Consider the following 20,539-nt stretch of genomic DNA (forward strand, 5'->3'; position numbering starts at 1 on the left):
CGCCTCCGTGTTCGCGCTCCACTACAGAGCGTGGGTCCCATGGGGGCTCCGGCCCTGTGGAGGTTGGACTGTGGCCAATACTGCGGGGGGCAGGAGGGGGCCTGGAGCTACAGGGCAATGGGCTCCGAGCAGAGTCCTTGAAGTCAGGGCCCTTCCCCGGACCCGATGCCCCCAGTGGAACCGTGTCACACATCACGATGGCAATGTGGGAATGTGGTGCACCCCCGCGAGGGCCAAAGCCAAGTGGGTGCCACGGGGTCCCAGGGCCCCTCGCATCCAGTCCACTCAATCGCAGTCGCACGGATGGAGGAGCATTGGGCTTTCCCGCAGGCACTCCCAGGATGCCAGACCTGACTCCAGCTCCGAGGTGTCACGGGGGCTTCTGGGAAGTACGGTCCATGGTCCTCCGACCTCCGGCCTGAGCTGCAGCCCCGCGCAGCCCCTCTCGGCCTCCATGTCCAGATGCTCCCCTCACAGTCTGGGCTTAAAAGGGCACTGAGTCCTCCTGGTGGCGAGGGCCTGTGCCTCCTCCCGCTCCCTGTGGCCCTGGCACGGCCGTGGGCAGAGGCCTCCGGGACCCAGGGGGACAGTGACATGGGGACAGGGCAGTCCTGAGACGGGCCCCAGTGTCAAGTAGGGGGCACGCGGGGTGAACCTCAAACGCTCCCGACGTATAGCGATCCCCCGACTCCCCGCTCAGGGACACCTGGGTCCTGTGGGCCCAGCCCAGCCCGAGAGGGACTGCAGGAGGCCCAAGTGGCACCCACACCACAGGCCTGCCCACGGGGGGAGCGGCACGCCCTCCACGCCTGGGACCTCACGAGTATGCCCTGCCTGGGGTCACAGAGGCCTCCCAGGCTGTTGGAGATGGAGCGGCGCTGTCCGCGGGCGCCAGGTCGCTCAGGAGGGGGTGCTCCATGGGTGGGCACCCCCGCGAGGACCACTGGGCACGGAGCGGCCATGTGCGCCCTGGCCTGGCACCCCGAGGGCGGCGGTGGGTGGCTGCAGGTCCTGGGCCCTTTGGGTCTGAGCCATTTTCTTCAGAATTAATTGGGGGCTGAAGAGGCTGGCAGGAGTCTTTGTTCCTTTGACGCTCACTCAGGAAGGAGGAATCCGTGGAAGATGTGACATGTGCACTATGGGGACGAGTCGGGAGGGAGGAATATAATTACTCTCCGCTCCCGGAAGAACGTCTCAGATCTTTCAGTGTCTCGTATCAGCTTAGAACTTGAATGACATTTTAATTATTTTGTTTTTTTTCTCCTCTGCCTGGTGAGCGTCTCTGAAGAGCCCCATCCGGATTCTGTGGGGTGTGGGGAGCAGGCCGTGCTCATGGGGCTGTCGCGTGACGGGGCTGCGCTCCCGGCCGGCCTGCTCCCCGGCTCTGGGCCACGGGTGCCGGGGGCCGCCGAGGCGCCTGGGGCTGGCACTGCTGCGACTGCAGCCACTTTCCAGAAAGATGGGCCTCCGCTCTTCAAGCCGCACCGCCCAGGTGCCTGGGGCGTGGCTCTGCGTTGGGGTGCGCATGCCCCAAGACGCTGGGTGCCGGGGTGGCCGGGGGGCATGGCGGGTGCACGACCCCAGAGCTGGTGCTGAGACGGCGACCCCGTCAGAGGGTCGGGGCTCGGGGCAGCGGAGCCCTAGGAGCCCCCGGAACACGTCTGCACAGCGGGAGCATCGTCCCTCGGCCCGTGGGGGCCTCGGGCTGCCCGCGTCGCTGGGACTGTCGCTCCTCGTCCGTGTCGTCTGAGGGCTGCTGTGTCCACGGGACCCACCGAGCCAGAAGTGCCCCCGCACCCACTCGTGCATGACGCATTGGTGGGCTCCACATCCCATGCCCCGACTGCTGCGTGGACGGCCACGGAGACCTGCAGACCGGGACCGTCCCATCCCAGCGTGGAGCCTCACCACCCAAGGTCCTGCCCCGCGTGAAGGTTTTACGGTCAGCCGGCGGGACCGCGACCCCAGTCACGCAAGCACACACGCCACTCAACACTGCCGCGAGGGCTCCACATTCTGATCAAAGTGCGTGGTCACGCTGAGGCGGCTCCCTGGAGCCCAGGGCAGCGCCGCCCCCGCTGGCCCGTCCCTGCCCCTCGTGACTATAGTGTCTAGAGTCTGGCTCCGGCGCAGGGCATCCGCGGTCCACTCTTCCCCCAGTGGCGGCCTCTGCGCCCGGCCCCTTCCTCAAGCCCGCCACCCCAACCAAGGCGGCGCCTCCCCTGCCGACTGGGGCTGGGGGGCGCGGCGGGGCGGGGGGGCGTGGCCTGGAGCTGCAGAGCCTGCATCACGGAAGCCGACCGCGTCCCGCAGGGAGGACTCGGAGCGGAACCCCAGGGCCCACAGGGGCGGCACAGCCAGGCCGCTCAGGAAACCCGGGCTTCTCGGGCCTGTGGGTTCCGGCTCAGCCGTCGGGCCCTGAACATGGCGCCACTACAGCTGTGCTGACGCCTTAGCAGGAGACGCCGTGGCCCCCGAGGTTTCCCCAGGTCCCCCTGGCTGGCACCCCCCGGGACGGCTGCTGCTCGGGCGGCTCACGGCCCGTCTGTGTGTCTTGCCTCGGCAGGGCCTGATCAAGATCCGGGGAGACCGGTGCTGGCGGGACCTCACCTGCATGGACTTCCACTATGAGGTGAGCTGCATGGCGCCCGGGCCGAGCGGTGGGGCTGGGGCTGCACACAGGGCTCCTGGGCTCCTCAGGCCGAGCAGGGGCAGACGTGTCATCTGGGCACCCGCCCGGGCGGGGATGTCACACCTGAGATGTGGAGTCGCATCAACTGCCCTCCCTTCCTGCCCAAGGGCCCGGGAGTCCCTCCCTCGGGCCTGCAGCTGACTCCCTGGAAGGTGCCAGAGAGCGAAGGGACTGCGGGGCCCCAGGGCTCAGCCAAGTGGCCCTCCCGGGCCCCCCTGAGCTCCTTCCACTGGCCACACAGCCGCCCGCGGGCAGCAGCCCGGCCGCCAGGGCTCAAGCAGGGGCGTCCTCCGGGCCTCGGTCCGCGGGGGCGCCAGGTGGGCCCACACAGTGCCAGGGGAGAGGGTTTGAGTCGGGCGCCGGCTTCCTGCGGTTTGGGTGGATGTGGACGTGTGACCGTGTCCTGGGAGTGGCGGGGGCAGCCGCCTGTGAGGCTGGTGGGGGCGCCCCAGGCTGCTGGACTCGGTGTGCTCGGACTGCCGATGGCTCACTGATCACGTGGGATCCAGGGCGCGAGCACGGGGCTGCTATGGGGCCCCCATCAGGTTCTTGGAGGAACGGAACCATCCAGACCCTGGAAAGGAGAAGTGTCCCCTCAGCGGACCTCACTCCAACCCGCCCCATAAACTGGCTTAGGGTGAGGGCGCCCGGGGGCGGGGGCGGGGCTGGGGCACGGATTGGGGCCACGCGGCCTGTGTCCCCCACGGTGGTGGCACCGCTGGCAGGAGCCTCAGAGGAGGGACCCGCCGGGGCAGTGGCAGAGCGTGAGCAGTGGGCGGGGGCCTCCAGCTGGGCCTGGCACGCTGCCCGACGGCTGTGACCCGGCAGCAGGGCCTCCCGGGACACCCGAGCCCCCGTCGCCCCGTCTGTGCCCCGGCTTCACCCAGATGCGGCTGTCGACGGACCCGATGGGTCGGCGCAGAAGAGGGGCTGGGGCAGCGCCATCTGGGGACAAGAGAGGGGCCGGTGACCTCCACAGCACGTGCAGGCCGAGCCACGGTCCCCGCGGGTCTCAGGGTGGCCCTGAGCAGCCATGGCAGAGCCAGTCACCCCTCAGAAGGCGGTAGCGGGGGCGCTCGTCCCCAAGCTCCTGCGCTCTGCATGTAACCCCAGGTCGACAGTGAAACCCCCACAAGGTGACCCCAGGGTCGCCTCGCTGCCGGGCGCTCAGCAGAGGCAGGTGAACGTGGCTGATGGGCCCGGTGGGCTCTGCATGCATGTGCAGGGCCAGCGGCAGCGTCCACACCAGGCTCATTCCCATGCGAGCCACACGCTCGGCAGGATGCGTGCTTGTGCCCTTCACAGCCCCTGGGGACCAAACATGTCGCTTCTGCTCCTGCGTGGCCGACACGCACGTGCTGCGAGGGGCGCTGGCCGTCTGGCAGGTCCCATGTGCAGCCCCCGGGGCTCAGGGGTCCCGGCCCCATCCCCTGTCACGTCCGTGGCCCGGGGTGCCCCGGAGGGGATTGTGTCCTGCCCAGTGGGCGTCCGCAGGGTCTGCCTCAGAGCCCGGATGCCGCAGCAGACCTCCCGGGCCGGGGCCGCGCGTGGGGCAAGAACCTCGTCACCGGTGTGCTCCCGTCTCCCCTCCAGCTGCCCGTGAGGCAGGGTCCCCGAGCACCTGGCCCTTGGCGCTCGCTTGCTGCTGCCCATTACCTGGGCCACCGAGCGCAAGGGCTGCTTCAGGAAGGCCCTGCCACCGTCCAGGACAGCGGTGACGTTCCTAGGTCACTGCACCGCAGGGTGGACCGTCGGCCCCCGTGAGGTCTCCTGTCCCCGGTCCTGGTCGCCCTGAGGTCTGCCCATGTGATGCCCACAGAGCCACTCCTGCGTCGGTGGGCGCGTCTCCCACCCTACCCGGCCCCCATGCGCCCTCGCATGAGAAGCGTGTGTCGCAGGCAGCGAGCACTCGGGTCTTGCTGCCGGATCCAGTCTAACAAATGCTGCTTCTTCTTTTAAACATTTTATTTATCAGTGAGTGCACACAGTGGGGGGAGCAGAGGGCGACGGGGGCCTGCAGCGGAGCGGGGAGCCCGACACGGGGCTCCACCCCAGGACCCCGAGATCACCACCTGAGCCGGAGGCAGACACTTCAGTGATGGAGCCCCCCGGGCGCCCATAAGCCTGGCCCCGTGCTGGTGTGACGCGAGCACCTGCCGCAGGCGCTCCAACGTGGTCCCAGACCCCATTTGGCTGCCTGTCTCTCGTGCTCTTTGGCTCGGTCTTGTCTCCCCTGCCCCTCCCGGGCCCCTGCCCCCTCCTGGTTCCTGTCCCCTCCCAGGCCCCTGCCCCCTCCTGGCCCCTGCCCCCCAGCTCCCTCCTGGGTCGCTGCCCCCTCCTGGGCTCCTTCAATGTTACGACTCGTTACTTCTCCCGGCTTCTTAGCGGTTTCCTTTCGTGGGAATTCTAGGCCTGGGGGTGGGCGTCCTTCGGGTGTCACGGCTCCCCTCAGAGTGAGGACCCTCGCAGGCGTGCCGGGCCTGCGCCACCGCCCTCCCCCTGCCCCCCCACCCCCGTCCTCCCAGCTCCAGGGCTGCCCCTCCTGCAAACCCGGCTCCACCCAGCGGCGTTCCACACGTCTCTTGTGGGATTTGCCGCCGGCGGGCTCTTGGTCCGCAGCCGTGCCGATGCGCGGTGCTAGCCCGGCCACCCCCGGACGCACCCCTCTCCACGGCCAGGCACCGCCGCCCTCACAGCCCCCCTTCTTTCTCCATTCCCGTCGTCTGGGTGGGAAGGGAGCAGGCAGCCGTCGGGGGGCCCGAGCCCCCAAGATGGGCACCACGGCCTCCCTGTGTGTGCCTGGCCTCCCCCGGGACGGAGCCTTCAGCCCCGACACCCGCCCAGGGCCCAGGGGAGACCAGCCGCCAGTTGCCCTACTTACCCCGAGCCCCTCACCCGACCAGTGTCCCCCCTTCCCGGCCATCAGGGGGCCGCCAGCAGGCAGATGCCTGCATCCCAGGACGCCTGCCAACAGCCCCAGCGTGCAGGCGAAGAACCCCCCGACACTAGAGGGAGACGGCATCCGGGGCACGTTCCCAGCGGCTTCTCTGGGGACCCGTCCCCCGGGCTTCGAGGCGGGCAGGCGCTGGCCCTCCGCGTGCAGCTAGACGGTGCTCAGGAACTTGTTCTTCAGACAAGAATTACGTGTGTTCCCTCTCGCTAAAACCTCCAACATATAATTTACAGTCGCAGAGGTGGGGAATGGCTGAAAAAGCTATTTCTGTCTACTCAGACTTGTCCCCGAGGCCTGGAAGGCAGGGCGTTGGAAGCACCACGAAGGGACGCTGCTGTCCCCAGTCCCGAGACTGGTTTTATCACCGTCCGGGTTTTCCTCATGTTTGTCTGTTCTCAAAGCGCCTCCTCTTGGAGGAACCAGCGTGGGAGGCTCGGGCCCACTCCCCTGGCAGCTGCAGCAACAGTGCGCGTGGCCGTGCATCCTGCCAGAGGAGGCACCAGCCTCCTTCCCTGCTTTACGGGGTGCGATGTTCCAGGCGCCACTTCCAGGGTTTACAGCCGGGCTTTATGACCCGGTGTTTTTTTCCAGCTTCAGCGCAAATAGAAATAAAACTCTGTCCCGGGCTCAGGACCGCCCCCGGCCGTGCAGAGGAGCGAGTCCCTCGGCGAGTGGGGCCATCCTTCCAAGGCCTGCACGTCACGGGAGGCGGCGAGCGCCAGTCACCTGGCCTCTGCCCTCGCTTCTGGGTGCAGCGAGGCCATGTCTGTGCAGAGGGCACAGCCCGTCACCCCAGGACTCCGGCCGGGCCCCCCACGGTCACCCAGCTGTTCCCTGGCGGTCAGCTGGGGGCTTCCAGTGAGGTCTCTGGCGTCTCGCACATGAGCGAAGGCAGACCGCAGCTGTCCCACGCAGATTACAAATTAGGGTTCTCTTCTTCTCCCCAAAATCCTGGTGTCCTCAGCCCCAGGCCATGGCTGTCGCAGCTCTTCCGTCCAGGCTCCCGCGGCGAGACCTGGAGGCGGTATCAGCTGCGCTGCACGCCAGGTCCCTTCCATGCCCCCTCATCCCAGGGATGAGGCTCCCAGAGAAGAGGCCCCGGCTGGGGGCAGCCCTGCCCCAGGCGCCAGCTGGCGGAGGTCGCAGAGGTCATGGACACGTGCGGCCCAGGGCCCACGCCTGCTCCCTGGGCAGGAAGCAGGAAGGACACAGGAGCTGGATCCAGGCAGGAGCTTGGCTTCCCTCCCGTGGCTCCAAGCGAGCACTGCGAGTCGCTGTCCAGTAGCAGGACCTGCCCGTCCCGCGAAGTCCTGGACGATGGATGGCTATCGCTGGGACCCGCAGCCCCGGGGGAGCAGGTGACCCCCGCTGGGCACTGACGTCTGGAGTAGGGCCGCGCCAAAGTCCAGAGAAACCCATCCTCTCGCCACGTCCTTATCTGTGCCCTTGTGTCTGCTCCCGTCACCCACGCAGCCGTGAGCGAGGCAGCCCTGACACACCCCCATGCCCAGCAGGAGCCTCGTCCGCGCAGCTGGCACCAAAACCTCAGTGCGTGCCAGCCGCTCAGGCCAGCCCACTCTCCAGGCTGTAGGACGGGGGCTGCCTTCTGGAGGACCCCGTGGGACAGTGGTGGGCCGCGCCACAGGGACCCACACTGCACTCCACCCACGTGTCCGCCGCTACGCATCTGGTCCACCGAGTGGCAGCCACAGCTCCAACCCGGGGCGCCCTGGCTGGGGGACTCAGTGCAGCCGACTGGGAGCGGCCAGCCACCTGCCACCCGGTGCTGCGGAAGCTGCTCAGAACCCAGGGGCACACAGAGCCCCGTGAGCGAGGCTGGCGTGTGCGCAGGGCGGCTGACCCGCAGTCACGCCATGTTCTGCCCCCGAGGGACCCTGAGACAGCGACCCTTGGGTCCAGGCTGGCTTCCTCCCACTGCAGGGACCAGAGCTCAGAGAAACATGCACCCCGCGCCGCAGCGGGAAGAGGCTCACGGGACCCTGGAGCATCCTTGGTGTCAGGAGGTAGGGGAGCCCCTAAAAGTGCTATGGGGGGTGAAGACTCCGAGCCTTGTGCCCACGAGCAGATGCACAGGCTAGAGGACTCCGTGACCTTGTGGTGGCACCAAGTGAACGCACAGCGACAAGGAAGGACAGCTCCGGGCGACATCCGTCAGCAGCCGCTGGAACGTAGGAGGCCAGTTAGGTCACAGGCTCAAGGCGCGGGGCAGGGCTGGCCGCCACCCCCTAGGACAGTCCCCATCACCTCTGTGGGCGTCCCGGTGGGGCCACGTGCCCCAGACCCCCAGGAGGGACACGGGACAGACAAGCGGCTGGAGATCGTGGGGGCTGCAAGCAACACGGCCCAGGGGCGTCTTTCACTGAGCACACTGGGTCGGGCCGCGGGTCACCAGGGTCCCCACCCCCGGTGGTCGCCACACGCTGGTCTCTCCCGTTGGAGGAAGAGGAAGGACGGGCAAGAAGCGCAGCATCCGGGGATGTTCTTTGCTAGTGTGACTTTACTGTGGGTCAGAAACCGTCCAGGTGAGATGTGGCCGTGGACTCTCCTGCCCGGGACAGTGGCCCTTCCGCAGCAGCCGTCCCGCCTGGAGCCACCTCCAGTTCCGACGGGGCGGCAAGCACACGGTCAGCCACGGGGTGTGCTGTGCGTGACTCCTGTGCCATTACCCGCTCCCGCCACCCTGCGCAGCCGCAGCAGGCTCCGTGCGCTTGGACCAGCGGTCCCCACCCTGCCTCACGACAGCAGCGCAGGTGCCTCCTTGTCGGGGGGGGGGAGCACCCGGGCCATGCTGGGGAGCAGGGGACCGCACTGCGGTTGGAGTCCTCGGGAGGAGGCTTGTGTTCAGACCCCACAGCAGCGAGAAAAGCAGCGAGGCCGCTCCCCGGGCCGGGCTCCCCACTTGGGCTTGCCTTGCAGTGGGTGGGGGTGGGGCCATGCTGGGCGCCCCCCCGCGGCGGTGTAGACTCCGTGGAGCTGCAGCGGGGCTGGGGCGCTCCCCTCCAGGTTGGGGAGCCGGGGGGTCAGGGCCCCCGTGGTCGGAGGTGCAGGGCCTGTCAGCTGGGCCCTAGGGCGGCCAACTCCACGGCTGAGTCAACACGCAGGCCTCCTGGGACATGCCATCCCCACCCCGCACGGGGGCCACGCCCAGGAACACACACAGGCCCGGAACCCCAGCTCCCACCAGCCTCCCAGCGGAAACCTCCCAACGTGTGGCCATCCCGTTGCCCAGGACAGACCCGAGCTCATCAGTCCCCAGGACGTTCAGTGTGCCCCCAAGGGTCAGTGTAGGATCACAGGAGACCCGGCAGGGGCAGGAGTGTGCACCCCGGGAATCTGGGACCCTTGGTTGCACCACCCTCCCCACCCCGGGGCTGGCTTCCCCCAGCCGGGATGCTCCCCGACATCCCCTTCCCCAGAAACCCCCTGCTCTCGGGGGACGGCCAGGCTCACGGGCCTTCTCCTGTCCCCCAGACACAGCCGGTGCCCAACCCCGTGGCCTACTTCCTGCACCAGTCCCCATGGTGGGTCCATCGTGGGGAGACGCTCGGCAACCACTTCGTGGAGCTCGTGGTGCCTTTCTTCATCTTCCTGGGCCGGCGGATGTGCGTCCTGCATGGGGCCTTACAGATCCTGTTCCAGGTGAGCCCGCGCCGATTGAGGGTCGCCCCTGTACCTGCGTCCCCGAGATGAGAGTCTGCTGGGAGGACGGAGTGGCCCAGGGCACGCTCCTCCCCGCTTCCGCCAGGCAAGCCCCCGAGGTGGGTTCTAGGGCTTTCCTCACGTGTCAGTTGTCCAGCTGCGGCGAATCGGGTCTCTGAGGAAGGGGCTGGCGGGGGTGGTTCCGCATGGACAACCGCCCAAGCCTCAGCTCGGGGTGCGCAGCCGCCGTCAGCCCCCATCCTGCGCCGGAAGCACTTTGGTCCCTGGAACCAGGCCTGCTCCCGGGGGCAGAGGCTCCCCCACCCGCTTCTCCAGGCCGCTACCATCTCTGGCCTCTCCCTTCCCTGGACTTCAGGGTCTACTTCTCGGGTCCCAAGAAACACTGTCGGGGTTTGAACTCCCCACGTCGTCCAGGTGGTCCCGGGGGCGGCGCGCCGGAGAGACCTGCACCGCGAGCGTGTACTGAGCGCGAACCCCACACCTTCAGGCCGAGGCGCCCGCGCACCTTGCGGCCAATTCCCCGGCAGCCGGGCCGCTGTGCTGCCGCAGAGCCCATGTCCATGGAGCAGTCAGGGTGGGGTGAGGCCGCTCTGCTCGGGCCGCGCCCCCTCCGTGACCGTGTTCCACGCACACGCCCTACAGCTGGCTCCTCTCTTGCTCTATCAACAGGCATCCGGGGGCATTTCTAGGTTTGTGTCATTAGACGTGAGCCCGCCGCGGGTATGTGTGCTGGGGGCCCGTGTCCCAGGCGGGCATGGCTTGTCCCTGCAGCCTGTGAGCCCCTCTTGCCTCGCCTCCTCGCCCACCATGCTGTCGTGTTCGTGGCCGTGGTGTCGGCTGCTGCAGGGGGTGACGGCCTGCCGGCGGGGGGCGCAGTGTGGGATCCAACGGGAAGGGCCCCCCCTTCACGGACTGTCCCCCGGCTGAGACCACAGAGGTCACCCCTGCAGTGGCCGGGTGGTGCGCGCAGGAGGGGGTTTCACACACGGGCTGGATCCAGGCCGGGCACCATTTCTGTGGACGTTCACGGCTGCCGGTCTGCCCCGGGTGGTGCCCGGGCTCCTGAAGCGCGCACATCCCGCGGCCCAGGTTGGTTTGTCGGCGGCCACCCCGTCAAGCCTGTCTGCCCCCAGCTGCTCTGGGTATGTTGAGTGTTGAGGGGTGAGTGACGCGGTTAAATGGCTGCCTGCGGCCTGCCCGAGAAAGCACGCGGGCTCCCGTAAGGCGCTAACCTGCTGAGCCACGGCCACGCCCTCGGTCACGTGACTGCCTGCTGCACTGCGTCCTCCCTGTGGTCCCTGTGGTCCCTGGGATGAACCTGCCAGCGTGGGTCGCGTCTGCGTGGCTGTTGGTGGGGGAGCTTCCACCCCGCCGGGCGTGGCAAGGGCAGGAGGCCCCAGGGGTGTCAGAGAAGCCGGGTTCCTGCTGCTCCCGAGGCCACCCTAGCAGCAAAGGTTTTCCCAGGCACAGGGCCACATGCCACGGCGGCGGGGCACACGGCTCAAGTGCCATTTTGGGCTTGCTTCCCTAGCTTTGTGTTTTCTTTTGTTCCTTTTAGCTGTTCTCACCACCCCCTTTCCTCTTCTGCTTCATCGGTTGCACACAGGGTTTCTTGCGGGGCTGTTTAATAGTTTAATGCTTTAATGTTAATAGTTTAATGCTGTTTAATGCTTTAGCTGTTCTGTTTAATAGTCTTTTTTAGGGCAGTTTTAGATTTACAGGAAAACTGAGTACAGGGTGTAGAGGGTCCCCACGTGGTGAACTTTTGCATCCACGGGACATATCGCTTACAACTAACAAGTCCAGGTGGACACTTCCTCATCAGGTGACGTACGGTTTCTTCACCATCACCCGACATTGTGTCCTCTGGGCTTGGGCAGAGGTACAATGACGTGTGTCCGTGGAACTGTCAGAGTCCCCTTCGCTGCTCCGAACACCCTGAGGGGCCCCCCAGGCGGGCAGAGTGCTGGGCGCCATACCCGCCCCGCGCCCTCAGCCCAAGCCACCAGGAGGCAGCCCCGACAGCGTCAGCAGCGCGAGCACCACCTCAGGCTGGACCCTCCTCGACCGTCCCGATTCCAAGGCACCTCCGAGGACCCTGCAGAGCCGGGCCAGGAACGCGGGTCCACTCGGCTCATGGTCGCCACGGTGACCGAGCAGCGCACTTGGGTGTGCGGGGTGTTAGCCCATGCCCTGGCTGCCCCTCCGGCTGTGGCCCACCTGGGACCGTCTCTAGGCTGTACGTCTGCCTGGCTCTGGGGATCATTTCCCACCGAGGGCTTTTTCTCCCCAAAACCCAAAGCTCGGCTCCGACAAGTGCTAACTAGAAGCAAACTGTCCGGTCACCTGAATCAGTGAAGAAGTCTGTGCTGCTGGAGCAGATGTAACGGGCTCAGCTCCTGGAAAGGGGGACGAGAGGCACTGACCTGACCACCAGGCCGGCTCTCGTGCGCGTGCTTCTGCTCCAGGGCGCACCGGCTGACTGGACCGCTCGGCAGCAAGTCTGAGCCCCATCTGGGCACCAGTGTCCACTGCACGGGGAGGCTCCCGCCACATGGCCAGGTCCTGAGCCAGCCTGGGCCCTGCTGCCAGGGTGGGTGGCGGTGGGTGGTGGGGAACACGGCCGGGGACGGACGGCCACAGGGGGACTGTGCCCACCCGCAGCCTTCTGGACGTTACAGAAGCCCCACCCACCCACTTGCCTTTCGTCCCCCGAGGGCTCAGTGCTCCCACGGGGGCCATGCCGTGCCCAACGCAGGGCAGGAGAGCCCCCTCCCAGGACGTGGAGGGTCTCGGGCGCGGGGGCTGCAGGGCAGTGTCGAGGCAGGAGCTTGGCTCCCCAGGGGCCAGCGGCTGTGCGGTGGGTGGGCCGCTCTGGGAGCGCTGCAGCGTGGGAACCCAGCACCCCAAGGAAAACCTCTGGATCTGTTTGTTTCCGTCCATTCCTTCGGGAGAGGGTTGAGGATGTGTACACGCTCGTGTCCTACACTCCATTTACACAGCTGTCCTGAAGGTCCTGTGAGGCCACAGGTGTGCTGTGTATGGGAAGAGGTGCCCATGAGAGCCTTCGGGGAGCGGCACTGCCAGGCCGGGGCCGCCCCCACCCTGAGGCCAAGCACAGAGCCTAGGGGACAGAGCGGGAGGGGCAGTGGCCAGACGGCCATCCCAGGGTGGGGGCGGGTATCACAGGTATCGCCAGGCAAGTGGCGCGGCATCGGTGCAGACTGGTCCTAGGTCCCAGAGCCACTCCGACGTCGGCCGCTTAGCACCAGGTCACAGTGAGGGCCGCCACCACAGCAACCGACACAGCTGCCCCCCCAGCCCCTGAGCCACATGCCAGCGGCGGGGCCCGGGATCACTGCCCGGGGTGAGTCGCCCACAGGCACGTGTGTTTGTGGCCTCAGGCACCGCGAGCCCAGCTCCGGAGTTCTGGAAGCCCGTCCCCTCCTCTGCAGGTCCGTGGCATCACGCGGGCCACAGGCACCACCCACACACCCCGTCCCACATGTGGTCTCGGGCAGCCCGCACGGTGCCCCACAGGCCAGTCACGCTCCACGGCCCTGTAGACAGAGACCACGCGCTTGGCCCCCTTCAGGAGAGGCCGCAGCAGCGCAGTAACGCAAGACAGACAGCATCCCCTCGGCGCGCTGGGGCCAGGCACTCCGCACCAAATTCCCTTTTTCTTAATAAATAACTACCATCCAGACAGATGGGGGAGGGGGCCGGTGGGACGCAGCCATGTGCGCCTGATGAGGGCTCCGAGTGTGCACCCCTGCATCCCCGGGCTCCAGCCCGAAACCCATGCCCCCCTGCTTGCACATGCACTGTTCTCGCTCTCATAAATACAGATCTTTAAAAACAAATTATTCATGAGCAGATGTGCCTTCCGGACTGGGCTCCTGGGAACAGACCTGTTCCCCCCAGGGACCCCTGTCCTTCCCTCGACCACCACCTTCAGGGACGTTTTCTCCAGCACGTGCTGGGGCCGGCGGTGTTCTCCTCTCAGCCAAGAGTGCGCTGGGCCCCTGCGGGAGACCCCGGGGCTCATCCCGGCTCGCCCAGTGACTGTCCTCCACCTGCCTGTGGTTCTTCTTTCCCACCGTTTGTGCAGTCGGTTGGTGCACCTGGTGGGGTTTTCGTAGGCTGCTGTGATCGGGGTGCGTGTCCTGTTTTGTCTGCCACCCCCCCCTTCTGGGACGCGCACAGGCTCTCGGGCATCCTGCACCCCATCCAGCTTCGGTCTGCGCATCGGTTCAGAAAGCACTTAGGGGGATCCCTTGGTGGCGCAGCGGTTTGGCGCCTGCCTTTGGCCCAGGGCGCGATCCTGGAGACCCGGGATCGAATCCCACATCAGGCTCCCGGTGCATGGAGCCTGCTTCTCCCTCTGCCTGTGTCTCTGCCTCTCTCTCTCTCTCTCTCTCTGTGACTATCATAAATAAGTAAAAAAAAAAAAAAAAAAAAAGAAAGCACTTAGGGCTCCACCCCCTCGCTCGTGTGGACTTTGCTGTTATGGAGTCGCATCCAAAGTCAGTGCAGCAACTGCTCCATGTCGTACGCGACCTCTTCCAACTCTGCACGTGCATGTGGTTAAAGTTTTCTTATTTCTCTTGTTTATGGTGACATCTTCTTGTAGATGCCGGATTTTATTCGCAGCAGTTATCCTAAAGTCCTTATCTAGTACTTTCAAGTTTTCTCCTATACCTGACTCTGTTCCTATAAGCCTTCTCCCTTCCAGCTGTGGCTTGCTTGTCTGCAAATCTTGACAGGACACCGGCCCCATGGGCTGCTGGGAGGGTCTGGAAGCTGTGTCCCTCACTCTGCCGAGCAGCTCAGCTACTCGAGGGTCCCTCGGGGCCTCCGCCTGGGTCTCCACCCGCACCCTGTGGGAGCTTCCAGGGCCCATGACCCAGTGGCCAGCAGACTTGAGGGCACCCAGGCCATCCCCGCAGCTACGGCCTGCATGCTTCCTCCCCAGCGCAGCACCAGCCAGCCGCCTCGACCTTCCCGGCATCGAAGCACTGCCCTCCCAGGGGTGCTTCCTGAGCTGAGGGCTGCTGAATACCTCCGGGGAGAGCAGGGGCTGGCCTGGGTCTGCCCCCCGTCCAGCTGCAGCGCTGCTTCCTCCTGTCGGGCCCTTCAGCCTTGAGAAGCCGGCGCTCTGCGTGCACAGTGTCCCCAGGGTCACTGAGTGATCCTGCAGCACAGCCATGGCCTTTCCCAGCTTTGTTGGGAATGAAGGAGCCCTGGTCCGCGGCCGAGTCTTGACAAACCCCCAAGTTCACCAGCCAGGCTCGACTCGGTGGAAGTGGAAGGAAGGTGCCGAGTGTGTGACCGGCATGTTCCAGGGAGGCAGATGGGACCCCCTGGACAGGGTATCTGGGGCCTGCCTCTGTCCCGGCCTCCCTGCTGGGTGTTTGCAGATGGAACTCAGGAAGGCCTGGCGCGTGGGCTGACACCGGGCCACTGGCTGGCTGCACTCAGTTCCCAGGGCCGAGCCAGGCCTCTCCTCCCGCACAGAAACCATGTGACCGCCCTGCCCCCCACATCCGTGCCTTCCAGGCTCTGCAGACCAGCTTCCCTGCCTTTTCCATCTTCCAGTAGAAATGCTGAGGGCATCTCCCTTGATTCATCCCGGGATACGAGAGACCCCTGGAGTCCTGTGAGCCTCCCGCCCCACCGGGCCCCTTCCCCCGGGCAGTTCCCATACCGTCGCCTGGGAAGCCCTTGGCACTGCTGTCTGTCGCCCCTCCCTCAAGCCCGCCTTCCGAAGCACCAGTGCGTCACTGCAATACCGAACCGCCTTTGCCTGGCGTGCTCTTACTGTGCTGCTCCTCGCCCCCCCGCCCCCCCCCCCCGAGGAGGACATAAAGAATGAACGTTCTCGGCCAGCGAGCATCCTTCCAGAGGAGCGGCTTTGGGCCTGGGTTTCCACGGGGGTGTCAGCAAGGAGCCAGGGGTGACTCCGTGTCCCGGTACGTGCACAGGTCGGGCTCGTTACACCTGGAGAGGCTGGCCCCCGGCTGCGCCCCTGCTGGCTCTTCCAGCAGCACGACGGTCGGGGTGAGGGTGGGCCCCGACACAGCTGTCGTGGGCCGACGCGGGTGCTGCAGCCGGCAGCCTGGGTGGGCCCAGCACTGAGAACAGACTTCAGGAAGGCACCCCGCTGGGGGCTGTGGGGAAGGGCGCGGGGTCCCTGGCTCAGCTGCAGTCGGGCTACAGAGCAGTGAGGGAGCTGCAGCAAGACCCCCGGCCCCTCGGCACAGCAGCTTGTCCTGAAAGGGGTCCCGACGGAGCACCAGTCGGCACCACGCTGTCGTCAGGAGGTGCAGAGCAGCCCGACGGCCTGGACTCCTGGGAGGTGGTGGCTGAGCCAAGCTTCAGGGATGCTGTCCCCCCCCGCCCCCCCCCGTCACTTGCTGACGCAGTGGGAGAGACGGGCCGAACAGCACGGCGGGGCCGCTGGGAGATGGCGGCTGCCCCCGCCAGTGGAGGAGGAGGGCCAGGGACGCAGCGCGCAGCAGCCGCCGGGGCAGAGCCCGGTGTGCCCAGAGCAGCCTGCCAGCCGGGACCAACCACGGCCCGGGCCCCCTCAGGGAGGCTGGGGCGTTGCAGACACTGAAGAATGAGAAGTCACTACTGGGGACTCAGGACCAAGCACACTAGTTTTCCAGATTAATCCTGGGAGAGCCATGAATCCACGCATCTCACGTCACACCTCGTAAAATGCCATCGTAATCCATAAAACTGACACGAGCCATCGAAAGCACAGCTCCTCTTGCCAGACCCTCATTAGGTTGGCGTCTGCGACCTTGCATTCCTCCCGATTCCCAGGATCAGGACCCGGCTGTAATGAAAATTCGGGAGTGAAGGGGCTGGGCCTCAGCTGTGTCGCCTGAGCACAGAACTGAGGCCGACCGGCTCCCGGCGTCATCGGGCCGTCCAGGGCCAAGGGGAAGCCGGGGCGCCAGGAGGTTAGACTCCGATGCCCCGCAGGCAGGCCGCTGCCACGCCTGCCTGTCGCCAAGCAGGAGGCCGCCTGCTCTGCTGGCTCCTGAGGGTCAGGCCTGTTGCGAGGTACATCATTTGGTGACACGCGCACAGGCACTCCAGCTCCTCTCGCCTCTGGGGCGATTTTCTCAAACTTTTTCTCCAAGTTCCTCCTGCAGCCGCAGCCCAGCTCACCGGTCCCACCGCGGCCTCCGCTTCCCCTGCGGCCACGCGCGACAGCGGGTGAATGCCGGAACTGCTTCAACTCCCGCGCCATCGGGAGCCGCCTCCCCGGGCCGCCCCTGGGGCCGCTCCTGGGCACAGGCAGGGCCGGCTACTGCCCCACAGCGGAGGCCGCGTGAGGAAGGGCCCTCAGCCCCACTCCTACTCAGGCAGCACCTCCACGGAACGTAACACCAGACTGACACTGACACTAACATCCCCGAACCCCGGATGTGCAAACGTCTCAGGACACACAGCACCAGGGCGAAGCTCTTAAAAATTGGTAACTTGTAACTTCGTGAAAAGCACGTTTCTCCCTCTATAGACACCACAAGGAACCCGCTGGCGTGAAAGGGTGGCCGGGCCCGGCAGGCACCCGAGGACCCACTGGCAGGGCTCCCTCGAGGCGCACCGAGACCGCTGCAGCGTCCCGCAGGCACACGCACGGGCAGGTGATGTGCGGCCGTGGACGCCTGCGCGCTGGCTCACGGGACCCCAGGCTGGAGACCCTGGGCGCCAGAGCTCCATGCCCACCACGTTTGGGAACAGGCAGGGTGTCGGGCGGCAGAGGTCCGTCCACAGGTCACAGGCACCAAGGGGACTGTCTGGGGTGGAACCTTCTGGGCTTTATGGTGATTTGCACAAAGGTCAACATTTGTCAAAAGCCACTGAACTGTAAGCGGGGCGGGGCGTGTATCTTATTGTTTGTTTCAACGAAACCTGACGAGAAAGGCGGCAGATTTGCCAGGACTACAGGCCGCCTGCCCGCTCCCGCCAGGCTCCCGAGTCCCTGCCGCCCCATGGCACCTGATCCCCCGGGAGCTGCACCCCAGGGCGTCTCGCCTCACGGGGGCCTCCGCCCCGTGCTCACTGGGCCGGCTGCATCAGAGCCGGTGCCTGCATAGGGCCTGGGCGCCGCGGCCTCCCCTCTGCTCCCCCTCCGGCGCCCAACGGCCGGGGCATAATCAGGCCAAAGACGTCATTTTTAAGTCTTGTAGTACCTTACAAGACGTGCAGCTGCCCGGACAAAGTTCCCCAAAGGCCTGGCTGGCAGCGGCTCCGGGACGCAGCCCCTGACGGCCGGCAGCTCTCGGGCAAACGGGTGGGGGGCATAGGAGACCCCCAAGCTGTCGGCACCCCACCCGCTCTGAGGCTTTGTGACTCCAGTCTTACGACCAAGACGCTAAGTCGCTTTCAGGAGCGAGCCTTACAGGAGAACTGCCACCGTCCAGCTCATGCCAAGTCCGTAGACAAGCCCAGCGGAACGGGGACACGGGCGGGCCCATCTGGACTCCCAGGCCCTGTGCAGCCCCACCTCCCGGTGCCCAGAGTGCGGGAGGCCGGCCTCCTGCGTGGTCACAGTGGACGCATCTGGGGTGCGAGCTGTGGAGGACAGGCCAGCCAGACCCGGGCAGCAGAGCCTCATCCTCCTCCTGCCACCACCGCCTCGAGCACGGGTCCCCAGGGCTGCCCACACCCGAACCCGGTGACGGTCAGCGGAGCACAGCGGCACAGCCCGCCAGCTCACGGCCCTGTGGGCAGGCACGGGGCAGCCTAAGAGGCCAGAACCCGGGTGTCCACAGGTCCCATTCCAGGCTCGAGCAAGAACCCGCCCCAAGATCAGCTGAGGGGTCGACACCCTTGGGGCCCGCCGGTGGGGACACGGGCACGCAGCCTGTGGTGGACAGGGGCCTGGCCCTCAGTACCAACAGTCGGCCGGGGCACTGCGCGTGCTGTTCTAAAGGCTCAACTCCAGGCTCCACAGTCTGCCGTGGGGGGGGGTTGGGAGGGGGTGCCCGGGCTCCATCAGCCTGGACTCAGGCCCTGCTCCATCCCCTGCAGGTGATCCTTATCATCAGCGGGAACCTGAGCTTCCTCAACTGGCTGACCATGGTGCCCAGCGTGGCCTGTTTCGATGATGCAACTCTGGGGTTCTTGTTTCCCTCTGGGCCTGGTGGCCTGAAGTACCGAGTCCTGAAGATGCAGGAGGAGGCTGCCCGAGGGGCCCTAGCCCCCCTGAGATACGGTGAGTGGACCCCCCAGGCGGGGACAGAAGCCTCTTTTCCCCAGGACCAGGACCGCCCACCCATTAGCGAGTTCTGGCCTAGAAACAAGGGGCTGTGGGCGGGGCCCCTCCCTGGGCTCCTGTGAACCTCAGGGGGTCCTCCCTGCCGAGGGTCCAGGCCTGAGCACGCAGCTGACCCCACCGCCCCCCTCTGCCCCTGCCAGGCTGCATGGTGCGGCGGGCAGTGCACCTGGCACTGGCTGCCCTGGTGGCCTGGCTCAGTGTCCCCGTGGTCCTCAACCTGCTGAGTCCCACCCAGATCATGAACACCTCCTTCAATCCTCTGAGGATCGTCAACACGTACGGCGCCTTTGGAAGGTACAGGGGCAGCCTGCCCTCACCCTGTCCACTGTGTGCACGTGGGACCCCGGGCCCTGGGGGAGAGCCACCCCCGCCTCCAGGGCAGCCCCTTACCATGATCCGCTCAGCAAGGAAGCCAGGGTGTGGATGCACAGTGGCCACCTTCATGTGCCTGCAGCTCCCTGCCTCGGTCTCCCCACAGCATCACCAAGGAGCGCACGGAGGTCATCCTACAGGGCACGGCTGCCCCCAACGCCAGCTCGCCCGATGCCGTGTGGGAGGACTATGAGTTCAAGTGCAAGCCGGGGGACCCAGGGCGGCGGCCATGCCTCATCTCCCCCTACCACTACCGCCTGGACTGGCTCATGTGGTTCGCAGCCTTCCAGGTGGGGCCTCCCCTGCCCTGCCCCTCCCGCTGTGCTCCCGAGACTGCAGTGCCCTCGGCGGGGACGCCCACGGCCCGGCTGGTGGGCGTGAGGTCACTGCCTCCCGTGCCCTCCCCGGGCCTGGCTGACCTGGGAGAGGAAGGTGGGGCCAGTGTCAGGGCACCGGCGGGGGATCTTCATCTCCAGCACTGCACCCCAGAGCGGCAGGCGGGGCACAGTGCACAGGACGGAACTCCCACCCCCCCGGGCCGTGTCTCCCTCCTGGGTATTCCCCTTTGTGTTCTCTGCCTCTGCGTCTGGACGGCCGTGGGCCCACAGGTGGAGCCCCCACACTGCCGGACACCTTCGCAGCAGGGTCTGCAGCTCCCCCAACCCTTCCAGCAGTGACAGGACCGGCGCAGCCAACAGTAGGACGGTGGACGTCCACAGGCGCGTGCTTGTGCCAGAGCAGGCCTGGGGGCCCCTCGTCCTCCCGCTCATCTGCTCGGGCTGTCACTGCCCCACCTGCCTGGAGAGACACAGCCTCAGGAAGACCATGCCTCCCACAAGCCCCCAGGGCTGGCAGGCGACAGCACCGAGAGGCCAGCACGTCCCCACGCGGGAACAGCACAGTGCCCTGGGAGCCCGTCCCCCAGATGAACTGTCTAGACAGTGGGCCGACGGGCGGGAGCAGGCAGGGAGTGTGGGCCCAGCGTCTGGGAGAGGCTGGCCCTGACCGCACCTGCGTGACCAGGCGGGAGCTGGAGCTCCAGGGCCAGGCAGGGGCTCATCCTGGGGCCCCTGGCACTGGGCTGCGCGCCTAGAGCCTGCACCCCTCCTCTCACCCCCAGACCTACGAGCACAACGAGTGGATCATCCACCTGGCAGGCAAGCTCCTGGCCAACGATGCCTCAGCTCTGTCCCTACTGGCCGTCAACCCTTTCGAGGGCAGGGCGCCCCCCAGGTAGGACTTGCCTCTTGGACGGGACACCTGCCCACTGCTTCCTCGGGGGCCTTTCAGGGCCTGGACGGATCAGGCACCCTGGGCCCTGCTTGGAGCCTCTGCAAACGTGCCCGGGGGTAAGGTCCCCAGGCTCTGGACCAGCCCCTCTCTTGCGCCCTGCTGGCCTGCGCCGAGGGAAGGGGCCTCCAGAAGGCCAAGCGTGCCCTTTGCTGCCTTCGGGCTGTAGAGCCAAGTCTCTGGCCCTTTCCCAGGCATCCCCGGAGCCCCCACAGTCCCCATGGCAGCCATGGCAGCAATGGGGCCGGGGCTT

At 66.6% G+C, this 20,539-nt stretch overlaps 1 protein-coding gene across 8 annotated transcripts in view; it reads left to right on the forward strand.

The window, feature by feature from the left end:
• Positions 1–20,539, forward strand: part of LMF1 (lipase maturation factor 1) — an 88,216-nt gene that overhangs the window by 59,087 nt on the left and 8,590 nt on the right. For 3 of the 8 annotated variants that reach the window (XM_049111567.1, XM_049111569.1, XM_049111571.1), the window contains 5 exons: positions 2,567–2,632; positions 9,138–9,305; positions 18,378–18,561; positions 19,103–19,286; positions 20,117–20,229. In XM_049111567.1, the coding sequence (XP_048967524.1) occupies positions 2,567–2,632; positions 9,138–9,305; positions 18,378–18,561; positions 19,103–19,286; positions 20,117–20,229 (715 nt within the window). Of the gene's footprint in view, positions 1–2,566; positions 2,633–8,433; positions 8,945–9,137; positions 9,306–18,377; positions 18,562–18,764; positions 18,919–19,102; positions 19,287–20,116; positions 20,230–20,539 lie in introns of those variants that run through there. The other 5 variants (XM_025417094.3, XM_025417095.3, XM_049111570.1 and 2 more) reach the window with 5 other exon arrangements.

Source organism: Canis lupus, chromosome 6 (assembly GCF_003254725.2).
Source record: "Canis lupus dingo isolate Sandy chromosome 6, ASM325472v2, whole genome shotgun sequence".
Classification (NCBI taxonomy): domain Eukaryota; kingdom Metazoa; phylum Chordata; class Mammalia; order Carnivora; family Canidae; genus Canis; species Canis lupus.